At 38.8% G+C, this 20,387-nt stretch overlaps 3 protein-coding genes across 6 annotated transcripts in view; 1 reads left to right on the top strand and 2 right to left on the bottom strand.

Moving 5' to 3' along the window:
- LOC100869758 (uncharacterized) overlaps positions 1 to 12,578 on the bottom strand; it is a 98,768-nt gene extending 86,190 nt beyond the window's left edge. For 2 of the 3 annotated variants that reach the window (XM_086904467.1, XM_086904466.1), the window contains exons 1-2: positions 11,414 to 11,502; positions 9,392 to 9,548 (exon numbers count right to left, since the gene is read on the bottom strand). The gene's annotated coding sequence lies outside the window, so the exon portion shown is untranslated. Of the gene's footprint in view, positions 1 to 9,391; positions 9,549 to 11,413; positions 11,503 to 12,280 lie in introns of those variants that run through there. The other variant, XM_003696442.4, reaches the window with a different exon arrangement.
- Positions 12,579 to 12,649: 71 nt separating this feature from the next.
- LOC105734753 (mediator of RNA polymerase II transcription subunit 20) overlaps positions 12,650 to 20,387 on the top strand; it is a 103,427-nt gene continuing 95,689 nt past the window's right edge. The window contains exons 1-3 of the mRNA XM_031918342.2: positions 12,650 to 12,768; positions 13,193 to 13,356; positions 13,651 to 13,793. Of these exons, the coding sequence (XP_031774202.2) occupies positions 13,343 to 13,356; positions 13,651 to 13,793 (157 nt within the window). The 5' untranslated portion in view covers positions 12,650 to 12,768; positions 13,193 to 13,342. The remainder of the gene's footprint in view (positions 12,769 to 13,192; positions 13,357 to 13,650; positions 13,794 to 20,387) is intronic.
- The window catches only part of LOC147658180 (facilitated trehalose transporter Tret1-2 homolog), a 78,031-nt gene continuing 71,734 nt past the window's right edge, over positions 14,091 to 20,387 (bottom strand). For both annotated transcript variants that reach the window (XM_086904468.1, XM_086904469.1), the window contains exon 8: positions 14,091 to 20,358. In XM_086904468.1, coding sequence (XP_086760594.1) covers positions 20,221 to 20,358 — 138 coding nt within the window. In that variant the 3' untranslated portion in view covers positions 14,091 to 20,220. The remainder of the gene's footprint in view (positions 20,359 to 20,387) is intronic.

Here is a 20,387-nt window from a genome sequence, read left to right on the forward strand (position 1 = left end):
AGCAGCACGATTTAATTTGTGCTCGAGATTCTATTGTTTTTGTTTTTGAAGTTATACAGTCTATTCTAATCTAATTTCTCATGATTATTAAATAAGACTGGATAATAATCTGAAAACGTCCGTTGAATTACTTTTAAATATTTATCACGCGCGAGTGAGAAACGTTGGAAATTGATTTTAATGGGGGATTAATCAGGGCTTTATAACCGGATTATAAACGGAAAATCTAATTTTAACTTTTCATTTCGATTCAATTTCACAGTTTAAGTACGCTTTCCTAGCCCATTAATCGACCCCCCCTTAACGCAATCATCGTAGCTTTCTATCGTTTGAATATTCGATCGATACCAGCTTTGAACATTCCAAATTTGGACGGAAAAGAGAGCAGAAAATTATCGTCATTTCGATCGAATGGAATAAAGAACCGCCCTGTTAATAATCCATCCTTCCTCTCCAGAGAATCGAAACTCGATCGAAAAGCGAGGAACATTTCCAAAAAAAGAAGCAATCACGATTCGGCTGCAAGAACATCCGCGTTCTAGTCCACCGATCTACAGAAGCGCAACAACCGTCGCTTTAAATAACCTTCCACTTCTCGAATGCCGAGAATACCGCAGCCGTTCCGGAAAACAGAGGGAACCAACCCTCCTCCTCCGGCAAAAATTTCGATCGAAATGCCACATTTCGAATGTCCCGCAATGCCGAATATCTCGATGGCCGATCGGCAGCCGAGCAATCTGGCGCGTTATTCGCCATATGATTCCCCCGATCCTCGCGATATTTGATTTAAGCTTCCGCGAACAGCCGAGGAGATTGGTGGCTGAGACGGGCGCGCGAGAAACCTGGCCATTCACCCCGGCAGTCTCAGAATAAACTGCATACCTATTTGCCCTGGGTAAGCGGACAGTGGTGCACACTGTGCGAAATTGTCCCTCGAAGCTGCCTGTTGGTTTCTTAAAAAAAAAAGAAAAAGAGGAAAAAGGAGAAGGAAGAGGGATGAGAATCGCTGGGCTGGCAAGGAGAGAGTGGGTGGATTATTCTTCTATTCTTCTTCTTCTCGCGAGGTGTGAGAGAGAGTCTCCTGGAAGGAGAAGAGGAAGGAAGAGTCGTTGTAGGAAAGTTTCAAGTGTTTTTCCAACAGGGAGCAAGAATTTTACGAATTTGGAATTATCATCAAAAACTGGACTCATCGAATCTTGGCAAATATAAAAAGTGTTCTCGAAGTAAATGGAAACAGAATCGAAGTTCCATCCAGGGACGATAGCCAGGAACTTTTGTGCAATTTATCGTGGAAAATTTGCGGGATAGAATAGCTCTGGGAATCTCCTCCTCTCCTTTCGTTATCTGTCCTAACGAAACAACCCTAATTAAATCTAATTCGAAAACGCCTGTTTTCCTTTTTGTGAACGCGGATGGAGTTTTCGACGACCCAAAAATGTGGAAACAAAATTATTGGACGGAAACCTCAGAAGTTGTGTTTACCTGAGAAGCGTTGAAATAACTTCAAGCATAGAAATAAACGTACGGTTAAGACGAGTTAATACGAGATCTCTCTTCAATTCGTTTTCTCGATCCTCGAGAAGAGGATCGCTCATTCTTTTTTTTGCGAGAAGAAGATATTTTCGAAAGAGGCTCAAATCGATGGGTCTCGTTTAAGCGTCTCGAACGTAACGGATGGTGCGCGCCAAGAATCGGGGAGAGGAGTGTCAGAAACATTTGGGAGATCGGTTGGAACGATATCGAAATTATTGGCCGGGTGACAGACTGTAAATGAGAAAATAAGGGGATTCCGCGGTGAGAACCACCTCCAGGCGCCGAAACGACCGCGTCAAACCTGTCACGGCCATTGCCCGAGACGTTGTATTCGAAATACAATACAGCCGATGGTCTTGGAAAAGCAGCAATGGTTGACACGTCCCGATAAAAGGAAAAACGAGATTGTCAGAGACATTCGAGGCGAGGGCCACTTGGAACTAACGTCGAAACTTTCCACTTTGAAGGGTGAATCGTAGAGGGAGGGAGGGAGAAATGCTATCGCAAAGAAACATTAGGCTGTAAAACTAGAGTCTTAAAAAAGGAGATCGTAAATAATCCTGCGAACTTTCGTTACAAGTGAAAAACGTTTCTATTCGTTAAATTATTTCTCGGAGGAACGAATCGTGAAAATTCTAAATTAGATTTCTCGGATGTTCGGTAACAAGGACGGTTAGAAAATTCGTGGTGTGGCAACTGGAGTCGCAATTTTCTTCATTCATCAAGCTGAAAGAGAGGGGAGGATGAGATCCGTTTGCCTTCTCTCTCTCTCTCTTTTGTCGCGTTAAATACACCGCGAATTTTCTTCTTTGAAAAATATATTCGTTCTCGTAAGGGGAAATTCGTAATTGAATTTCCGAGACGTTTCATAGACGAAGGAAGAAATCGTAAAACGTGAAACTTGCCGGCGTATCGAAAACGATTCTAAACGGCGTATAAATATAAAAGATCTCGTCTCGTTATTTTTTTCTCAACAATTTCACGCGAGAAATTTAACATACAACTTCTCGTTTACAATAGTTTTCTTATTCTCGCTCAAATCAAAATCCAAAATCTTTCTACAATTTATTCTCGATCGATCCTTTCGACAAATCTGACTGTTGAACGAATTTTCATTTAAGACGAACGTTGCGTCTCGAAAAAAGGAAAGCAGAGGCGAAATTTCGAAATTTTCGAAATCGCCGATCAAATAATAGGATCGGTGAGAAAGGAAAGCCACCCTGGTGAGAGCCACTGGTGGCTGTGAAAATGGAATTACAGCCGGGACATTATGCGCAACGCGTTTTAAAAGCATCGCGAGAGACGGCGACGGTCTAAAATAAGCCGCTTTGCCCGTGGCCGAGATCGTAAAGAGTTTGAACACCGCTTCCGCGATATTACCACCGGCGATATTTTCAATCGCAGACATTTGCACGCATCGAGGTTGAGAACCGCCGCGTTGGCTGCCAAGCGACGCGGACGCGGACACGTCTGGGACGTTATTCGGGACAAGTTCGAAGCTGTCTGGGATAATACGCACGGGGGAGATAACGCGAAACCGTGTATCGACGAGTCGGGACGAGGAAAAAAGAACTGGCAGATGAGAAAAACGAGACGAGGAGGATTATTAAAAACGTTCAAATTCTCTGTTATTCGTCAAACTAAACTTCTTGCAATTAGATACTTAAGTTTACGGTTCGATCGCAATCACGAATGTTGAATACGTAACGATGCAATAGAGGCACGTACAGCTCTGCGATCTGAACGATACGAAAAACTCGTTCTTAAAATAAGGGCCATCGCCAAGAGGAAGGGCGATACCGTTCGTGACTGGCTGCGTGTGATCGATTCGTGGAAAAGATGGGGAATCGAGGCGCGTGACAGAACCTTTCACACCTCTCCCCATCCCCCACTCGATGAATTTGTCAGCGTCACACACGAGTGACCAGCTTGGCTTGCCAAGTTGGGCGTAGGTGTTATGACCCTCGTTTCTTCTTTTCTCTTTTATCAATTTCCGATTATTACACACAGAAACGGAGGAGTTTCCTCTTTCCTCCTTCGACGATTTAACGCTTGATTCGCGAGCGTGGAAAAAATTACACCCACGTATTACAACCGATATTGCGATAACGGGCGTAATTATAGGTTAAAGATATACAATTTCTCCGGCAATGACACGAGGGGCGAGAGAAGGAAATAGGCATAGTCGCGAATAACTCATCTCTAATTACGTCATTAGGGATTGGACGGAGGGGAAACGTTTTTCGCTTCGTGATTACGCGATCGATTCTGCTCGAACGCCTACGCCGTTTTATAATTCTCGTCCGTGTTTTTGCCCCGTTCACGTTAAAAACGTGGATATTGGATACTTTTCTCCCTCTCTTTTTTCGCAATAATACACGTGCAAACTTATGAATCTGATAAATACACGGAGCTTGAAAAATTTGTTCGAACAACGAACACGAGCGGCGAATAATAATAATAATAATAATAATACTTCTTAAAGTTTCATTCCACAATCTCGCTCGTGGCAAATTTCAATCTTAACAGAGAAGATATATAAACTTCGTAACGGAGGTATAAAATTTGTGAAACATCGTCACATGAACGGTGAAGTCGCGCCACTTGTCGAGTAACGAACCGAGGGGAAAGCGTCGTGTAGCCACGATTCACGAAGTTGCAAACGGATGCCGCGCGAGCGAAAAGGAATTCGCGTATTCACGGGGATCCACGCGGCGCTGCGCGAAACAAAGCCGGCCAAATGAATGCGCGTGAATTTAAAGGGAAGCGCGGCGGATGCGGCGATCTTTAGCATTCAACGCGACCGACGCGAACGTTTAAGAATCCTCTGCGGCGAGAACGCAAGATCGGAACCGAACGATTTCCAGATCCTGCTGCCTTTCTCCATTTTTCTCTCCCTGAGAATTAACGCGAGCTACGAATCCCTTATTACTTTTTTTGAAAAAAAAAAACAGAAGAATAATCTCTTCGATGCGAATGAATTTACCTTTCAACGATAATATTTTTTCGAAAATTATTTTGCGCGGCTCATGATTCACAGCGAGCCGATACTTTTAGATCGCACGGGTTACATTCGACGAGATCCACGAAGGATATAAGAATAGAGATTAAATAATCGTCCCTTCTTTCGCGTGACTTTTTCTCCGCCTCGAGCATTCGATCATCCGTTTCACTGGAAACGGTGCTTCGAGATCCACACCCAGAACCAGTCCCCTTCCATCCCTAAAGTAGTCAATTTTTCCTCGAGAAGCCAAACAAACCGATCGAATTCCTTCCTCGTCTTTCGTTTTTTCCACGCACGAAGATGAAAAGAAAGATTTTTCGAGCCGCGTGTATATATTATATATTTATGGTTTCTATAAACGTTGGCTGATTCATTGGTTCAGAGTTCACGGGAACGGATCACGTCACCGGGTGAGAATTGGTTCAACTCGAGCCTCGCTCATCTCAAGTGCCACTGCACCTCTCTTATCCGCCCCCCTCGTTTTCCTTCCAACTCCCTCTTTTTCCCCTTCCCTTTTTTGTTTCCCCCCTCGTTTCCAACATCTTCCCTCCACTCTCTCGTTCGTTTTCATTCCTCCGTCACGGGTTGAGCGGCGAGAATGTTTACGCCAGATGTCTCTGCCGGCATCGCCGTTTTTCTGATCCGCGGCGGGGAAAGAAAGAAAGAAATATCGGCCCGCCGCGGGATCACAAAACGCTCGAGTCGAAGAGGGATGATGATGACATTGCGGGGCGAACGAAACAGAGGCGGACGTTGTGTGGAGAGGAGGCGTCGAATGGAGACGGATGACGAGGATGGTGGCGTTTGTCGAGTGCCACTGCTCTTTCCTCCTTTCCGCCGATTAATTATGCGAGGGGCGTTGATGACGGATTTCGAACCGTGACGAAAACGATTTATCGTCGAGGAATCGTGTATTTTATATATAAATGAAAAAAGGGCGAGAGGAGAGTGGAAGGGAATCAATTAGAGGCATCAGGGAGATGAAATCTTCGTAAGCGATAAGGGATCAGGGTTAAGTGGACAGCGACCTAATTGCCATCCGAGATTTTATGATCTCGAGGGTGTGTTTCCACGCTTCCTTGTTTCCACGGTTACGTACGGCGTAAAGATTTTCGTTTACGAGGATAATAAATGTTACGAGCGTTTCCCCGCTTTGACTCGAGATATAATGGAACTCGATGTTCTTTTAAACAAACAGGATTTTCGAGCAAATAAATCAAGGTAAATAAGTACAATTTCGGTGAAAAAAAATTTTGTTCAAATTTTCAAATTGTTTCAATCGAGATATATATTGCAATATACATACACGTGTTTCTTTTATATCTTTTCTTTAAGTGAACATTTCTCGAATAAAACGAGCATTCTCTTTAAAATCCGCTTGCAATTACACGCGTTACCATTTATATATACCAGACATTGTTCAATTTGTAACGATGTTCTTTATAAACATCCTGTCGTGGCGTGTTTTGGCGCGAGAGAAAAATTGGACACGCGAAATTTCATTTTCACGATCGTCCCAAAATGATGAAACGCGCGGACAGAAGCGATAATTAATTGGCGGGCACGCGTTGGAAACGCGAGTAGCGCTTTGCAAAGTGGGAAAAGACAGACGCGCGGTCGACTTTATTGCTTCATCACGGCTGGAATTCGATTCGAGGCTGGTGGTTGGCAGGCTTGCAATAACATTCCATCCGGGCATTGGCGGCGAATTAAAGTCGAACGAATCGAGAATGCTTCTAAGAGTCGTCGAGCTTAATGGTGGAAAAATGACTCTTCTTCGTTCGATCGCGTTGACTTTGTCGAGGAGCGAAAATTTGGAAAAGAATTTTTGTGGAAAATTTCTTCGACAAAAAAGATTTCTTATTTCTACAACGACGAGTTGATTATTGGGGAAGAAAGTTGGAGAAAAGTTAGAGTAGAATGGAGAAACATGCATGGAGATACTTTTGGGACCAAGTGTATATAGATACGACTATTAAAGTTATATAGGTAAAGTTTGAAAGAAATGCAGAAGAATATGCATAAGAGTCGTAAAATGTTTATTACAAAGATGCACATAAAAGTTTCTTATATGATAAATGTTCAAGTAGTTTTACGACTCGTGCACCTTTTCTGCGATGCAATTACAGACGTTAATACTCGTGGCAATTGTGTAATAACGCACAATGAGTATCGCATTAAAGAAAATTTAAATTTATTGAATACGGATGAAAGGAAACAAAGTTACCGAACATCGTTTCGTTGTGTTAAACTTTATCCACTTCTCGTTAAACTAGCGCGTCGAGAGTCATAAACGAACGAAATTCGATAAACAAACAAAATTAATCGAAGAACACGTTAACCAATTCCATGGAAATGGCGTCGAATAATTTTAAGAAAAATCGAAGGATGCGTGATGAAACCTCTAATTTTATTTATCACTATCCGAATCATCGAAGATGCGTCGTACGATGATAGCAAAACTTCTGACGCCATTTTGAAAGAAAGTGAACGAGGAAGTTGCGTAAGATCATGTACATCGGGAAGATTGAATTCAACCGCTTCGAGCGACGGAAGCGACGTCTACTTTTTACCCGAGATGGAAAGAAGAACCGTGGAATGATCCGAAGGACTCGAGAACTTGAATCGTTTCGAGAAACCAAAGTACTTTTCGCGGCAAGAAAGCCGGCGTACGAAAGCGAATAGAAATTTTCTTGAGGAAGGAAAGGAAAGGTGAAAGCTTGAATCATACTTTTCAAACAGGCGTTAGTTAATGTAACGTTTTGTTTTGTCGTTTGCTCGAACAAACGTTGTTCCGGGCTCGACGTTTTACGGGCTCGAATATTCACTTCTGCTCGCCAATGCAAAAATATTGAAATTAAAGTTGGTCGAAACTGGGCCAACTATTCCAACGTTCGATTGTAATGGATGCAACCGTGTCACGATGTGATCGAGTTAAACGACTCCGAGTTGAACACGGCGGATAATAATGGAAAACTTGGGGAACAATGGAGAACCGATAAATCGGGAAATTCTAATAGATCGCGTCTTTCCACGAGTTTCCTTTTTTTTATGCTGGAAAAGGAATCCAAGATTATATCTCGTATCTTTGAGAAGAAAAATTCTTGCTTTGCTCTTGTCGAGACTCGAATAATAAAAAAAAAAAAAAAGAATCAAGACGCGCATTCTTACAATATTACAAATAATTTTTGATGAATATTTGTAATGCAGATCTATCACGATCGATTTATTTTAAAAATAACGCAACAAAATAATTCATCTGTTCATTCCATTTCTCGATACTTCTTCTACTTCTGATAACTTTTAACGACTGGCCAATCGCGAGATCACACTTTCTCTGAATCTTAAACTTTGAAAGAAAGAGGATGATTAATCGTCAATTTATCAGTGATCGATGAATCAATGACTTGGTCGTGCTTCCTGGTGCGGGGAATCATCATCGATGAAGAAAATGCCGCGTATATCTAAACGAGCTTGTTCCACTTCCTTTTTTTACGAATGGGAGTATCGGAGTACAAAGGCAGCATTGATCCGCGACTAAACACCGATTTACCTTCGTTGCAAATACGTATCGGTTGACCACGTTCGCGAGAACTCGATCGTTCGAGGCTCTGCTTGTTTGTATTCGACGTACAAATCGATTAGCGAGTCTCTCAGCGACACATTAAGCTCCTACACCTCGTAAATCGAAGGCTGGAAAAGGCTGTTGAGCAACGAGTAACACGACAGTCCGATTAGAAGGCGAGGGAATTTTTTAATAAAAACTGAATCTTTGATCAAAATTTTCCGTTGACCAAAACGATTCCAAAGCAATTGTTGCGGAGAAAAACAAAAGTGCACCTGAATCAATAGTAAAGGAGGTAAAGGTCTAAGATTTATTCATTTTCCTTCCTCGAATTCGTTTATTTTGGTAGAGAATAAAGGTAAAATAAATAACGTTCGGGAAGAAACGTTGAGCAGACTGCTAACAATAATCGTAAGTCGAGGTCAAGTTGCGTAACGCGGTTTTTGCTTTTGATACTTTTACAGCAAGACAAGCGAGAAGCTTTTAATCGAATCCAATCGCTTTAGACGGTCGAATTACACGTGTTTTCCAATGATAAACGATATAATCTCTTTAATCAATTATCACGAAAGGAAAATCGAATAAAATCACGTTTATGTTATTCAAAAAATTGCGATCGAATGAATTAACCAAGTCGTTCGAAAGTGATCTTGATCTTTAGAAAAATTAAAGAATGGCTTCAGATTTTTTTTTTTTTCTAAAATCAATGCTTTGTAACTTTTAACCGGACAAAAGTATAATAATAGTCACCTATATAATGAACGAGTATTGTTGAAACTCGTTCGAATTCGATTTGAACGATTCGTAAGTCGTAAATTATTTTACAATCTAAGACGTTGCAACTCGATCAACCTGCACAAGTTCGAACGACTCGGTCAATTCGAAGCTGGCTCGAATGAATGTTGGAGGGCGAAATTTTAAGCAGTTCGATACCAGCGTTGAATATCGAAGGAATATTTAACGATATCCAACGTATTCGCATTCGAGTCACGCGCCACCGAACATCCGGTCACAGTTTCCTGCCTTGGTGTACATCTCGAGCCACGATTGGCGCCTATTTTTGTATTTCGCTCGCCGACTCGTCTCTCGCGGCAGCCTCGAAGGGCGATTCTCAATTGTCGCGAGCAACCGGCCGGCGCGCATTTCAACGATCTCTTCGTGGAACGCGTGTTGCCCGAAAAGAAAAATACCACGAGTCGGTTTTATCCGATTCATTTTTCTAGCCAGTCTTAACTGGACCTAGTCTTAGATGGGCGTATAAATGGAATATATACGGATGACGTACTCACATAAACGATCGACTCCAAGTTTCGATGCGTCGCCATGCAGTTATCGTGGACAGCCGCAAAATTGCCGCTTTCTTCGTAATAACAACGTTTCCTCTTCGAAATTCACATTTCGATACGGCGAAGCTTAATGCGGTTTCCTGTCGTCGATTAGTGGCCACTGAAACGTGATGAGTGAGAGGTTAATTTCACCGACAACAGTCCAGCCATAATTGCTACGAAATAAGCGCGATATATCGGCAAATATACGGCGAGTCGAGTGCTTAAAACGAACATTCCCGAAAATTGGTGATCGTTTTGGATGCACCGATTCTGCTTTCCACCCGATTCGGATATTTAGGTCGCGGATGAAGGGCTGTGAGAGCGTTTCTTCCGCGGTGAAATCCTGAGAGACGCGCGTCTATTCGGTTGCAAAAAATTTCTGGGTCGCGATGTCTATATCGAGCGGTTCCATTCCGTAAAAACGACGGAACATTTCGAACATCCGAGGTTTATGGAACCGTAAGAAACGATTGATTCTATGGGACACGATGGAGTTGAATAGGGATCGAGGGATGAATGGGTTATTCATTGGGTAGGAAAAATGTTTGGGAAATACTTAACGTTAACGTTTGTAATGGATGGGTTACCGGAAGATTGAGGGTGGACCGATTGGTTTATTCAGCATACGAGTGAGTTGTGTAGTGGTTTCGGGTTTACACGGCTCTGTTATTTCGGGCTTCGGATTTGCTAAAGCTAGATGATCAGAATTTTGTGAGTTCAGAAAAAGTTGTTAAAAATGAGACAATAAGTATTTAAAAGTTGCAGAGATATTATTCAATTCATCAGAAGTTGGAATTTCAAGATAATGGATTAGTCGGATGATAAATTAATAAGTTCTTCTTTTTCTTTTTTTTTTTTTTTTATAAAATTTGAAGAATACACACGATTTTATTAAAATTTTATTCAATAGAAAAACATAGTTATCGCGAGTGGCAAATAACGAGAAACGATTGTAAGTAATTGCGTTTGATACGGATAAATAATTATGTTTATAAATAATATTTTTCGAATCGAGTATAGTTTTTATCTATAAACGCTTGTTTATCGAGTATCACTGTCTCAACGTAAATATTTCAACGCAAGTGTCCCCGAACGTTTGTTAGAGATGCGTGTTTGATGAATATCGCGTTTAACCCTTTATTGTGCGTGCCACATTTATCATTTATCTCAACTGGTTCGTTCGTACTCCATACGTTACTTTTAAATGCTGTTTCTAATTTGATATTTTCGTAATCAACAACGCATAAAATATACCATCTAGCATGTTCACTTCCATTATTTTTGTTATTCACATTTATATTTTTATCTCGAATTTTCTTTTCCGATCGAATGATTAAATCGTTATTTTAATTTCGATCTTTTCAAATTCACGAAAATCCATTTTCTCGAAACATGGCTCACATCAAATGCACAAAAATTATAACAAAAATTCCCCAACAAATCAGCAGAAGTTAATCTCCGATTAAAAATCGAGCCGAACAAAAGAGGCGTTTTCAAACGCGTGGCACGCATTCAACCGCGTGGCCTCGCGTGCGAAATACGCGTGCGACGTTCGTAGAATCGTTTCGGGGAATCGCGACGAAGATGGCCGAAAAAGACGCGTGATTAAGGTCAATTCCGGTCGCGCGGTTTTAATAAACGAGACCTTGTGCCGGCACAGGTTTTAATGCACCCCAGAAACGCGCGCTTAATCGGAATGACCTGTATTTCAACGTCGTTTCTTTCTGTTGTTTCTTTCTCTCTTTCTCTTTCCACGTCTGTCGAAGCACGGTTTTTATTAAAGTCTCTCTCCAATGCTCGGAATATAGCTATGTCGCGTAAATAGCGTCGATAAGAGGCAAGCACTCGCGACGAGAGCACAAAGTAGTATAACCCTTTGCATCTTCAAACGATCGTGTTCCGATTCACAGAATGTGAAGCCGAAGCGATAACATCGAAAACGAGAACAATCGAGAAACGTTTGTTGTAACGAATTAATTTTACCTTTGTAGAGATTTGTTTTTTCCCTCTTTCTTCTCTTTTTTCTTTCTTTTTATGACGACTCATCACTACACAAACCGTCGTGACACCATTTTGACGATTCACTCTCGAGAACGAGAATTTCGATAGCTCGATCTTTTCGGTTAATAACAAATTCGTCGTGTCTGATCGATGATCGATATCAAACTTCTCGTTTCAGCTACGTGTATAACCGATATTTCGCAATTTAATTAAAAAGTTTCGTGAAATAAATAATTTAAAAACTCGTGAAAGCTGCCAAATATGATAAAAAGATGCATCGATTTTTTTTATATACATTTTTTTTACATACAAAGTGCATATATTTTCATTATAAAATCAAATAGAGAAATATAAGAAAGAAAATTCTATTTTTCGCTATTGAATAATATTTTTTTATTAATTGTTTAATTATATATCGTAAAATATTTCGAATAGATATATAATTTATAGCATTTTCATAGATCGATTACATCGATGTCAAAATAATGGCGTCGTGAAATTGGCGGGAAATGTGTTAATGGCAACTTCATACATATCTATTGACTTCTTGAATTACGATCCTATATATCACTAATAAAATATTCAAGCAAGTTCTAACAGTTTTCAAACTTTCACAATTATTCGAACAAAGCTTTTGTAATATTCATTTCACGATGTATTATACTCTTAAGGGTCAATTAATTGCATACGAGTCGCATACGAATTGCGTATTATTGAATGTGCATTGTATGTATTGATGATATCACGTATTTTGAAATAAAGCACATGGCCAGCATGGATGTCCAAACATGGCCAAGAATCTTATGCTACGTTGATTTATGCAATATGTAGAGTGCAAATTATTCTTACCTTGTTTTCAAATCGTCTTTCAACATGTCGATGTCATCTCCATCTTTCCCTTTAGTAGAAAAATTCTATCATGGAAATTTACAACTATATATGCGTGAAAACTTGTCACTTGTATTTCATTCTGAATTCGATACTGTCTACATATCAACAATAAAACAACACCTTACTCAAGTTCTAACTGATATCGCCATTTCGAAGCACACTTGAATGTACTCTATCGCCATCTCTTGAAGCGAGTGAAATTACATTCGATAGGTATTCTGTCATCGATACTTTATTTTACTGGTTTCATTTTACTGGTTACATGTATTGTTTAAAGACGCCATCTATGCGAAATTTGAATTTATAGAATATTCGCGGGGATATTGTCTAGTAACAATTCGTCACATGGTGGAGGTGTTCTCTATTAAATTATGAAATAGATATAATTATAGAAAGTTCAAGTTAATATCTATATTTATAATTGCTATTGTGTTTTTCCAATAAAGGTAATACATAGTTAAATATTTAAATAAAGATAATATATAGATTATTTATATTTATTTGTATGTAAATATGGATCCTTGTATTTATGAAAGATAGTACATCAACACTATTTATTTACCATTCAATAATAAAAAAATCAATTATTAATCATTCTTCTTAAGCATATATTTTCTTTAATATTTTTATAATTAATCTTTATATTCAATTATTATTACGCAATTAGTTAATTGTATATATATATATTTTTTAATTTTTAAATATATATTTATTTTGCATTTGTAAAAAAAATATGGAGGATCATATAATTATTGCATTAATTATTTTTAATTATATTTTATTAATAAAAATATTCGTTTTGAATAAGAAAAATTTTTAAATTTAATATATTCGAATGATAAAAAATTTTATTCTTTCTTTTCATTATAGAGGTCACCATGTTTTAGTACATATGGTGCCATCTATCATCAGACGCGAAGTATCATTAAAAGGTTATTCAAGTTGCGCGCGTTCTTTCCGTTTGACAAGTATTTCGTGTGTGTAATCCGGTTTCTGAAGTGTAAAAAGTTTTTCAAGAAAATGGGTGTTACAGTGTAAGTAATTTTGCAATTAAAGATACTTTTTCTATTCATCCATATTTATCATATATACGATGATGGACGCGTAATTTCGTGTACTATATATACTTTCTCTATTTTTTGACGTTTAGAGGTTATGTCGAAATAGCACATGTCAGAGCAATATAAATGTTCTAGAATGTTTTATTTCAATTATCGCGACATTCATTTGACATAATAATCATCACAAGTGTTTATATTTATTTAAATACAAAAGAATGCAAGTTTATTATTCGTTTGGTAACCGGCATTTTGTGTTCTTTGTGTTAGTTTGCAACAATATCCGATGATAGAAAATAGAACTGGACCACAAACCATCGAGTTCCTGACAAAACGAGTCGTTGCCCTTGGTGCTATGCAAACTGGTCAATTTTTGGTGGATTGTGAAACCTATGTTTCGGTGCCGCAATTGGGTGAGTGATTTCATATTTTGAAATTGAATTTTCGTCTCGTTATTTGTTCCGATACAGCGTAGTACGTTCTGTCGAGCATAGATGGCTATAATTGTACCGTTCGCGAAATAAGTTTCACAAATCTAAGCAAAATTAATTTTAATTATTTATTGAGAGACAATATAATATCTAGTAACGAAATCAATTTCTTAATCTACATCTGCGATAATTAATTACAGGATATTATGTTAATTTATAAACACAATATGTATATATCATAGGAAATACTTGGTAAAAAGAGAATAAGAAAAACAATCGTTTGACGATTATGTCTGTTTTTTTCTTTTGGCATTTTATATATAGGTGTATATGGATTTCTATACAAACACGCAAGTAAGTAGTTGGTTCCGCCGAAAGTTATTTAGCGCTTGGATATTCAATATCGTCTGTTATTTCTAGAGAGGTATAAATGCAGACGCTAATAAATTTTTAAGTACATACTTATTCGTAGCATAAATACAGAATGCACTCGTTCGACACGTGCACGTCTCTTTTAATGCAAATATCATACCACCGTATCGGCAGGATTGTTTTGTGCTATTCGTATCTCTTCAACTGACCTCGATTCGAGAATTAATGAATTCTCATAAATTTTTATTTGCTTTTAGAATCATTCCATTAGATTAGCATAACTATATATGAGATAATCTAAGAAATTAGAATAGAAGAGTTAGAATAGAAAGATGATTAAAGCGTAAATTCAATCGAAGAATTACGAATTTTTCTCGCAAAATTTATATTATACATATTGTATCTCGATCGCGAATTATAATTTTTCTTATGGTCGCAATGCGAGTTAATCACGATTCGATTCGAATTTCGCGCGTCATCGATCAATTTGACCATGGCGCGCGAATTTATAAACAAGTTTCTTAATTTGCGAAGGTACAAACGAGCTACGTCTAAGCATCATTACAAAAATATTAAATCTAGCAAGCGAAGCTAGGCGCGACCTTTTCAGGATAGATCAGATATATATATATATATATGTATATACATATACGTTTATATTACTATGTATATCCTTAATATGTATGCAGCTTTTGAAAAATACGTTTTCTCGGAATATTTTTTTTTTTTTTTTCAATTTTAGCTTTATCTACGTACAAACGAACATCCCTTTCGGTGACGGCCAGCGCTTCCTTCGAATGTCCCATCTTTTATTGTCGATAACTTGTAAATAGTTCGCGTTAATTTATTGTCGATAAATAGAAGACGTAATTACACATATTAGCCTAATTTCAACAGACCGTGGCATTTTCGATATTAAGATGCGCTATATTTATTTTGCAAATGTTTTTTTTTTCTTAATATTAAATTTACAAACAATTTTCTCTTATTTCTCTTATTTTGGTACGTATAGCACTACGTACACGCACATACATTCTCACACACGGTATACGAATACAAATGTACATACGTGTTTGATGCGGGCCACGGAATTTTTCGAAAAAGAAAAAATATATATATATACAAAAAATTATAAATAATTTTTCAATTGCACTTTACCCGATATGTGTACTATTTTTTCAAAGGTTATAATTTTTTAGAATTTTTTAAAATCCAATTATTTCCGATTATATCATACCACGGCCTGCATCATCAATTACGATTTCTCGAATTATAATTACATGCGTGCATTAATTCTAATCTGACTTTTGACTCGCTGATCGCTACATCTAAGGATTACGATAATACCTTCAATTCACGAAAGTGCACAGTGCAGATTTTATTTTTATTTATTTTTTTTTTTGTTTTTCTTTTTTACGTCGTTTCACTCGTTGCGTATCTGTGTGTTTAATTCGCTTAGCTATTAACTAGTCGAAAGAAAGGATATCTTTGATAATTGAGGAAAGAATAATTGGGTTTTACCGTTACTACTTTTATAGTTGTTTCAAAGAATTTATCTGCTATTCCTTATTCAGTTCCGCTAAGTGATTTTTTTAAAAAGTTTACATATATATATATATATTTATTGTTCGGCGCAATATACACTAAAGAGAAACGAGTCTTACGATGGTCGAATAATCATTCTGTACAATTTATAATATGTATATATATATTCATATATAGAATCCCGGTTTTTTTTTCCGTTTTTTTAAGTTCTTATCCTATGTGCACTCGTTTCACGAGCATTGCACCTGTGTTAACTTAATTGTAAAGTTTTTTTTTTTTTTTTTTAATATTCAATACTGCGTCCAAGCCCTTGAGCATTACAAGATATATTTTTTAGATAGGTATGAGATTCGAAGGTGCTGCGCTCTCCCTATTCTTCATTTGCGATGTGAAAAATCACGTAGGAAATTCTACGGGATACGATTAATCTTTTTTAAGGGATATGTCTTGAATTTTAATATCATCGTATATATTAACGAAAGCATCGTGGTTTGGAAATATTTTTAACTCGTGCCCAAGGAAAGATGATTATATTGGATCATTGTAATTCAATGATAATTAATTTCTCTTTCTCTGGTTTTGATTAATTTTTTTTTTTTTTTTCTTTTCTTTTTTTGTTAAGTACACGAATCTCTATTAACTATGAGAGATCAGAGAATTCAGCACTCTTCAGTTAGAATATTGGATTATGGCAGGGATATGACTCACGGGATATGTGAAACGATTAAAGATAATAAGAAAAATCCTGCCGATAGACTGCACGGAAAAAAATATTGAACTGACTGGAAATATTTCGAAACTGAAATTTGAGTTGAATTTCGCGGAACATAGGTACATTTGATATGTAATTTAATATCCCTGACGTCGGGCGCTTAATTAATTAGAATTAATTAGAATTCGTTAAATCTACTACATTTACGCGGCGATATGGATACACTTTTAGAAAAATATCAGAACGATTCGATTCGAATTCAATTGTAACGAAAAATCTCTTGATCGGACGAACGAAGTTTCCCTTCGTTCTAAATACGCACGATCTCTTTGCATCGCAGCAATGAAACAATAATAACTCGTGAAAAATATTTTCATCCGTGAAGACTAGGCGTTCGATCACAGATGCAGACCGCTAATAATTCTGCAAAGTCGACGCTGACGACGAGTTCTACAAACTATATAAAAATATAAAATACAAATGCCGTTTCCTCGAATATCCTCCTCCAAAAAAGGATATTCCATTCTTGGATATATCATTGCACGAATATTATTTTATGCGTTCAAACGCTTATCTCGACGAAATTTATACAAAAATCCCATCCATTCGACGACAGTCGAATCCTCGAAATTCACGAGATACGCGACATCTTTCTTATCTCTCTTCTTATAAATATTCCAAATATTTAAAAAAAAAAAAAAAAAAAGGATAAATTTTAACGCACGCGTGTCTCGTGGCAATAATTAATTATACAATATTGTCGCGAAAAATTTGTTCATAGTGTTCGAACACAACGTCCATGTTACATAGTGTTCGTATACAATGTACACATAATAATCGATTTATACAATAGGTACTTAGTATGAAAGATACGCGTAGTATAGTAATATATCTACAGATAATAATATTGTCATCATTAAGTCAATGGCGGCCGTATATAGAACCGTAGAACGAGGCCTATCGAGTATTTATATATACCTTATAGTGTCAGACAAATGAAATATTCTCTTCCTCCGTGCCGCGTCTAAATTGTTTCTCTCCGTTCTACATTCTTTTGCCAAGCGATAGCGCTTATGTCACACAGATGTGTGTATCGTTATATCGCGCGAAGTAGTGTTAAATTGGCGAGAAAGCGAAGAATACTCGTCACACACACACACACACACACACACACAAATCGATCACACATTCGTTTCGGTCGTTTCGTTTTATCTTCGTTTTTGTATAAAAAAATTATTCCGTTAGTTAGCCTTCCACGAAAAATAGAAATTCTCTCATCGATTTAACACAATTATGAAGGAAACGAGTTTTTTTTTTTTTTTACGAGCGAATTAATTTGATACCGTTTTAAATTTAACAGAATTTAGTATTATCTAAATTTAGTATTATCTAAACGACATTTAGTTTTGAATTTGAAAAGGAGAAAAGAATAATTAAATAGTATGGAACGAATAAAATTTTACGAATTAATTCAACACTCGATGCCAAATCATCTGAATCGTGCGCTTTTGAAAGAATCGAGATCTCTGAAATTTTGTATCACGCTATCAACGCTTTATAATCTTAATAAACCTTTTCTTTCTTTCGCGTGTTATCTTGGAAATTCTTGAAAATTTTAGTTGAAAATATCACGGGTGAACCTTTTTAAACGTCTAGAGAAACGTCGACGACAATCGACGGACCAGTCTATCGATTCTATTCTGAACAATTTATTGTATACACGTATATGTACGACTATCGTTTTTCCTTTTTTTTTTCTTTTTTTAAATGTATAATTTATTCTGCGTTATTATCTGTACGTCTATGTGTATATATATATATATATCGTATTTGCGTGCTCTCAGAAAAGGCACGTTGCACGGAAGAGCGTTCTTTATTTATTTATCTTTTTCTTTTTCTTTTTTTATTATTATTATTGTTCCAACGAGATCCATCTTTTCGAATATGTGTATATATATATATATAGCTACTGAAAATAACTGTATGCTAATTTAATGCGCTTTTTGGTCAAAATATCGTTCGAACGTTTTTTTTTTTTCTTTTTCTTTTTTTCACAAGGCAAATCACGAAGATGGGTCTATCTAATTTACGTAATTCAGTCGTGTCGTTTGAAAAAGAGATCTTACTCGTCCACTTTGATTTACGATTACGATAATTTATCGAAAGTGAGCATAAAACTGGTCAGAGGAGGGAGGAAAGAAAATTAACCTTATTCATTTAACAATTATCCCCTATTACTTAATCTTTTTATACCTCTATTCTATCGTCGTGTAAATTGTACCTTTCTTTCTTTTTTTCTTTTTTTTTTTTCTTTTTGATTACATACGATACGAAGTCTTCTTTAGAATGTCGACACCCGTCATCGCGCGCGTCAAGCGTTTCGAATAAGACGGTCTCACCATCGTTCGTTCGTTTCTGACCAATCTTATACGCCTTGTTTCACGAATCGTAATTACATCTCGCCCGTATCGTTTCGCACTTTGCATCGACTCGCGAACGGAAAAAGCTCGTATCAAATCGATCAAGGAACTCAGTAACCTAACCTCGCGAATGAGATCTTGCTCTTGGACAAAAATCAACGCGTTTCTCTTCGATGCCAAGAAATAAAATTATTTTTTCTGGGGAGGGGGAAGATCTCTGAGAAAAGAAACCTTCTAATATGCGTGTAATAATCTCCATCGTCGCGATTTTCTCGCGTGGATACGAATGGAGCTCGATCGCAAAGATTTGAAAGAACGAAACTGTGCTTCGAGCTTCCTCCTCAGGTTGGAATACCTCCGTTGTGCATCACAAGTAGCAAGTTTTGTAATAGATGAACGCTACGGTGTCCTTGCCGAACGTCCTGCACTCCCTCTCGTAGTGTACCTGGCCAGGCTCGTACTTGCCCCCTTGGGGATACTTGCTCAGCCTGGACAGACTCCTGTACAGCCTGAGATAATCATCCTCCAGTCGTTCCTCCCTCGACGAGTATCCTCGGCGTCGGTGCCAACCAACGTCCTCGTCGAGGACCGGAACGTCGCCTCTCCTCCACCCTCCCCCCCCTGCCAAAGATCCCGCTACGTCGCCCCTTCCCTCGTCCAACTCGTCGAGATCCGAGATGTCTTGCAGGCTCCTCCTCGGATAGGCGAGCCGCGATTGGGATAGGGGACCCTGAATTGGCTGATCCCTGAAATTGATGGTTCTGCTCCGCCTGGGCAGAGTGGAGGAGCAAATCCTCCTCCCCTTACACCGAGCGTTTAAATCGCTCGAGACGCCCGCCGCCTCCTCCCTCCACCCCCCATAATCGACTCGTCGCTGTTGCATCTCCATCCCCCCCTCCCCCGAGGGGTAGACGTCGTCCCTCCTCGAGCGGACGACGGACCTTTCGAGCCTACGACTCCGCCGTGAGTGATCGTGATCCTCGTCTTCCTCCGCCGGGTTGAAGAATCGGCTGTAATTCACCGCGTCCCCGTTGCACGATCTCCGGTGGACGGCCGCGTTGGCGCGGGAGAGAGAGAAGGAGGAGGTGGAGGAGCAGGGGTGGTGGTCGTCGGTGGAACGACGGGCGAAGAGGGCGCGGGATTGGACGAAGCTCTCCACGTTCCTGCCGATCCTGTTCGTCTTCTCCGCGAATATGTTGCAGTAATCGGACAGCATCCTTCGACGGCTGCGCGTGGCCGAGGCGGGGCGGCGGGACGTGGTGTGGTCGTACAACTCGTGCTGATTCGGGTAAGCTCCTCCCGGCAGGGGTTTGTTGGACTTTTCGAAATTCGACAGGCCCCCCGTTAGCGAGGCCTTATACTACCGCGCCTGCGCGTAATCCGGGTTCATCTCGTCCAGCTGTTTCCCCTTCGTCTCGGGCACGCAACACACCACGAAGCACAGCCCGCATACCGCGACCGCCGCGTAGAACCAGAATGCTCCGTGTAAACCGAGCGTCTGCAACAACGGGTAATCGGGTTATTTTA

The sequence above is a fragment of the Apis florea genome, unplaced genomic scaffold (assembly GCF_048593485.1).
Source record: "Apis florea isolate Af1SG1 unplaced genomic scaffold, ASM4859348v1 contig_2350_pilon, whole genome shotgun sequence".
Taxonomy (NCBI): domain Eukaryota; kingdom Metazoa; phylum Arthropoda; class Insecta; order Hymenoptera; family Apidae; genus Apis; species Apis florea.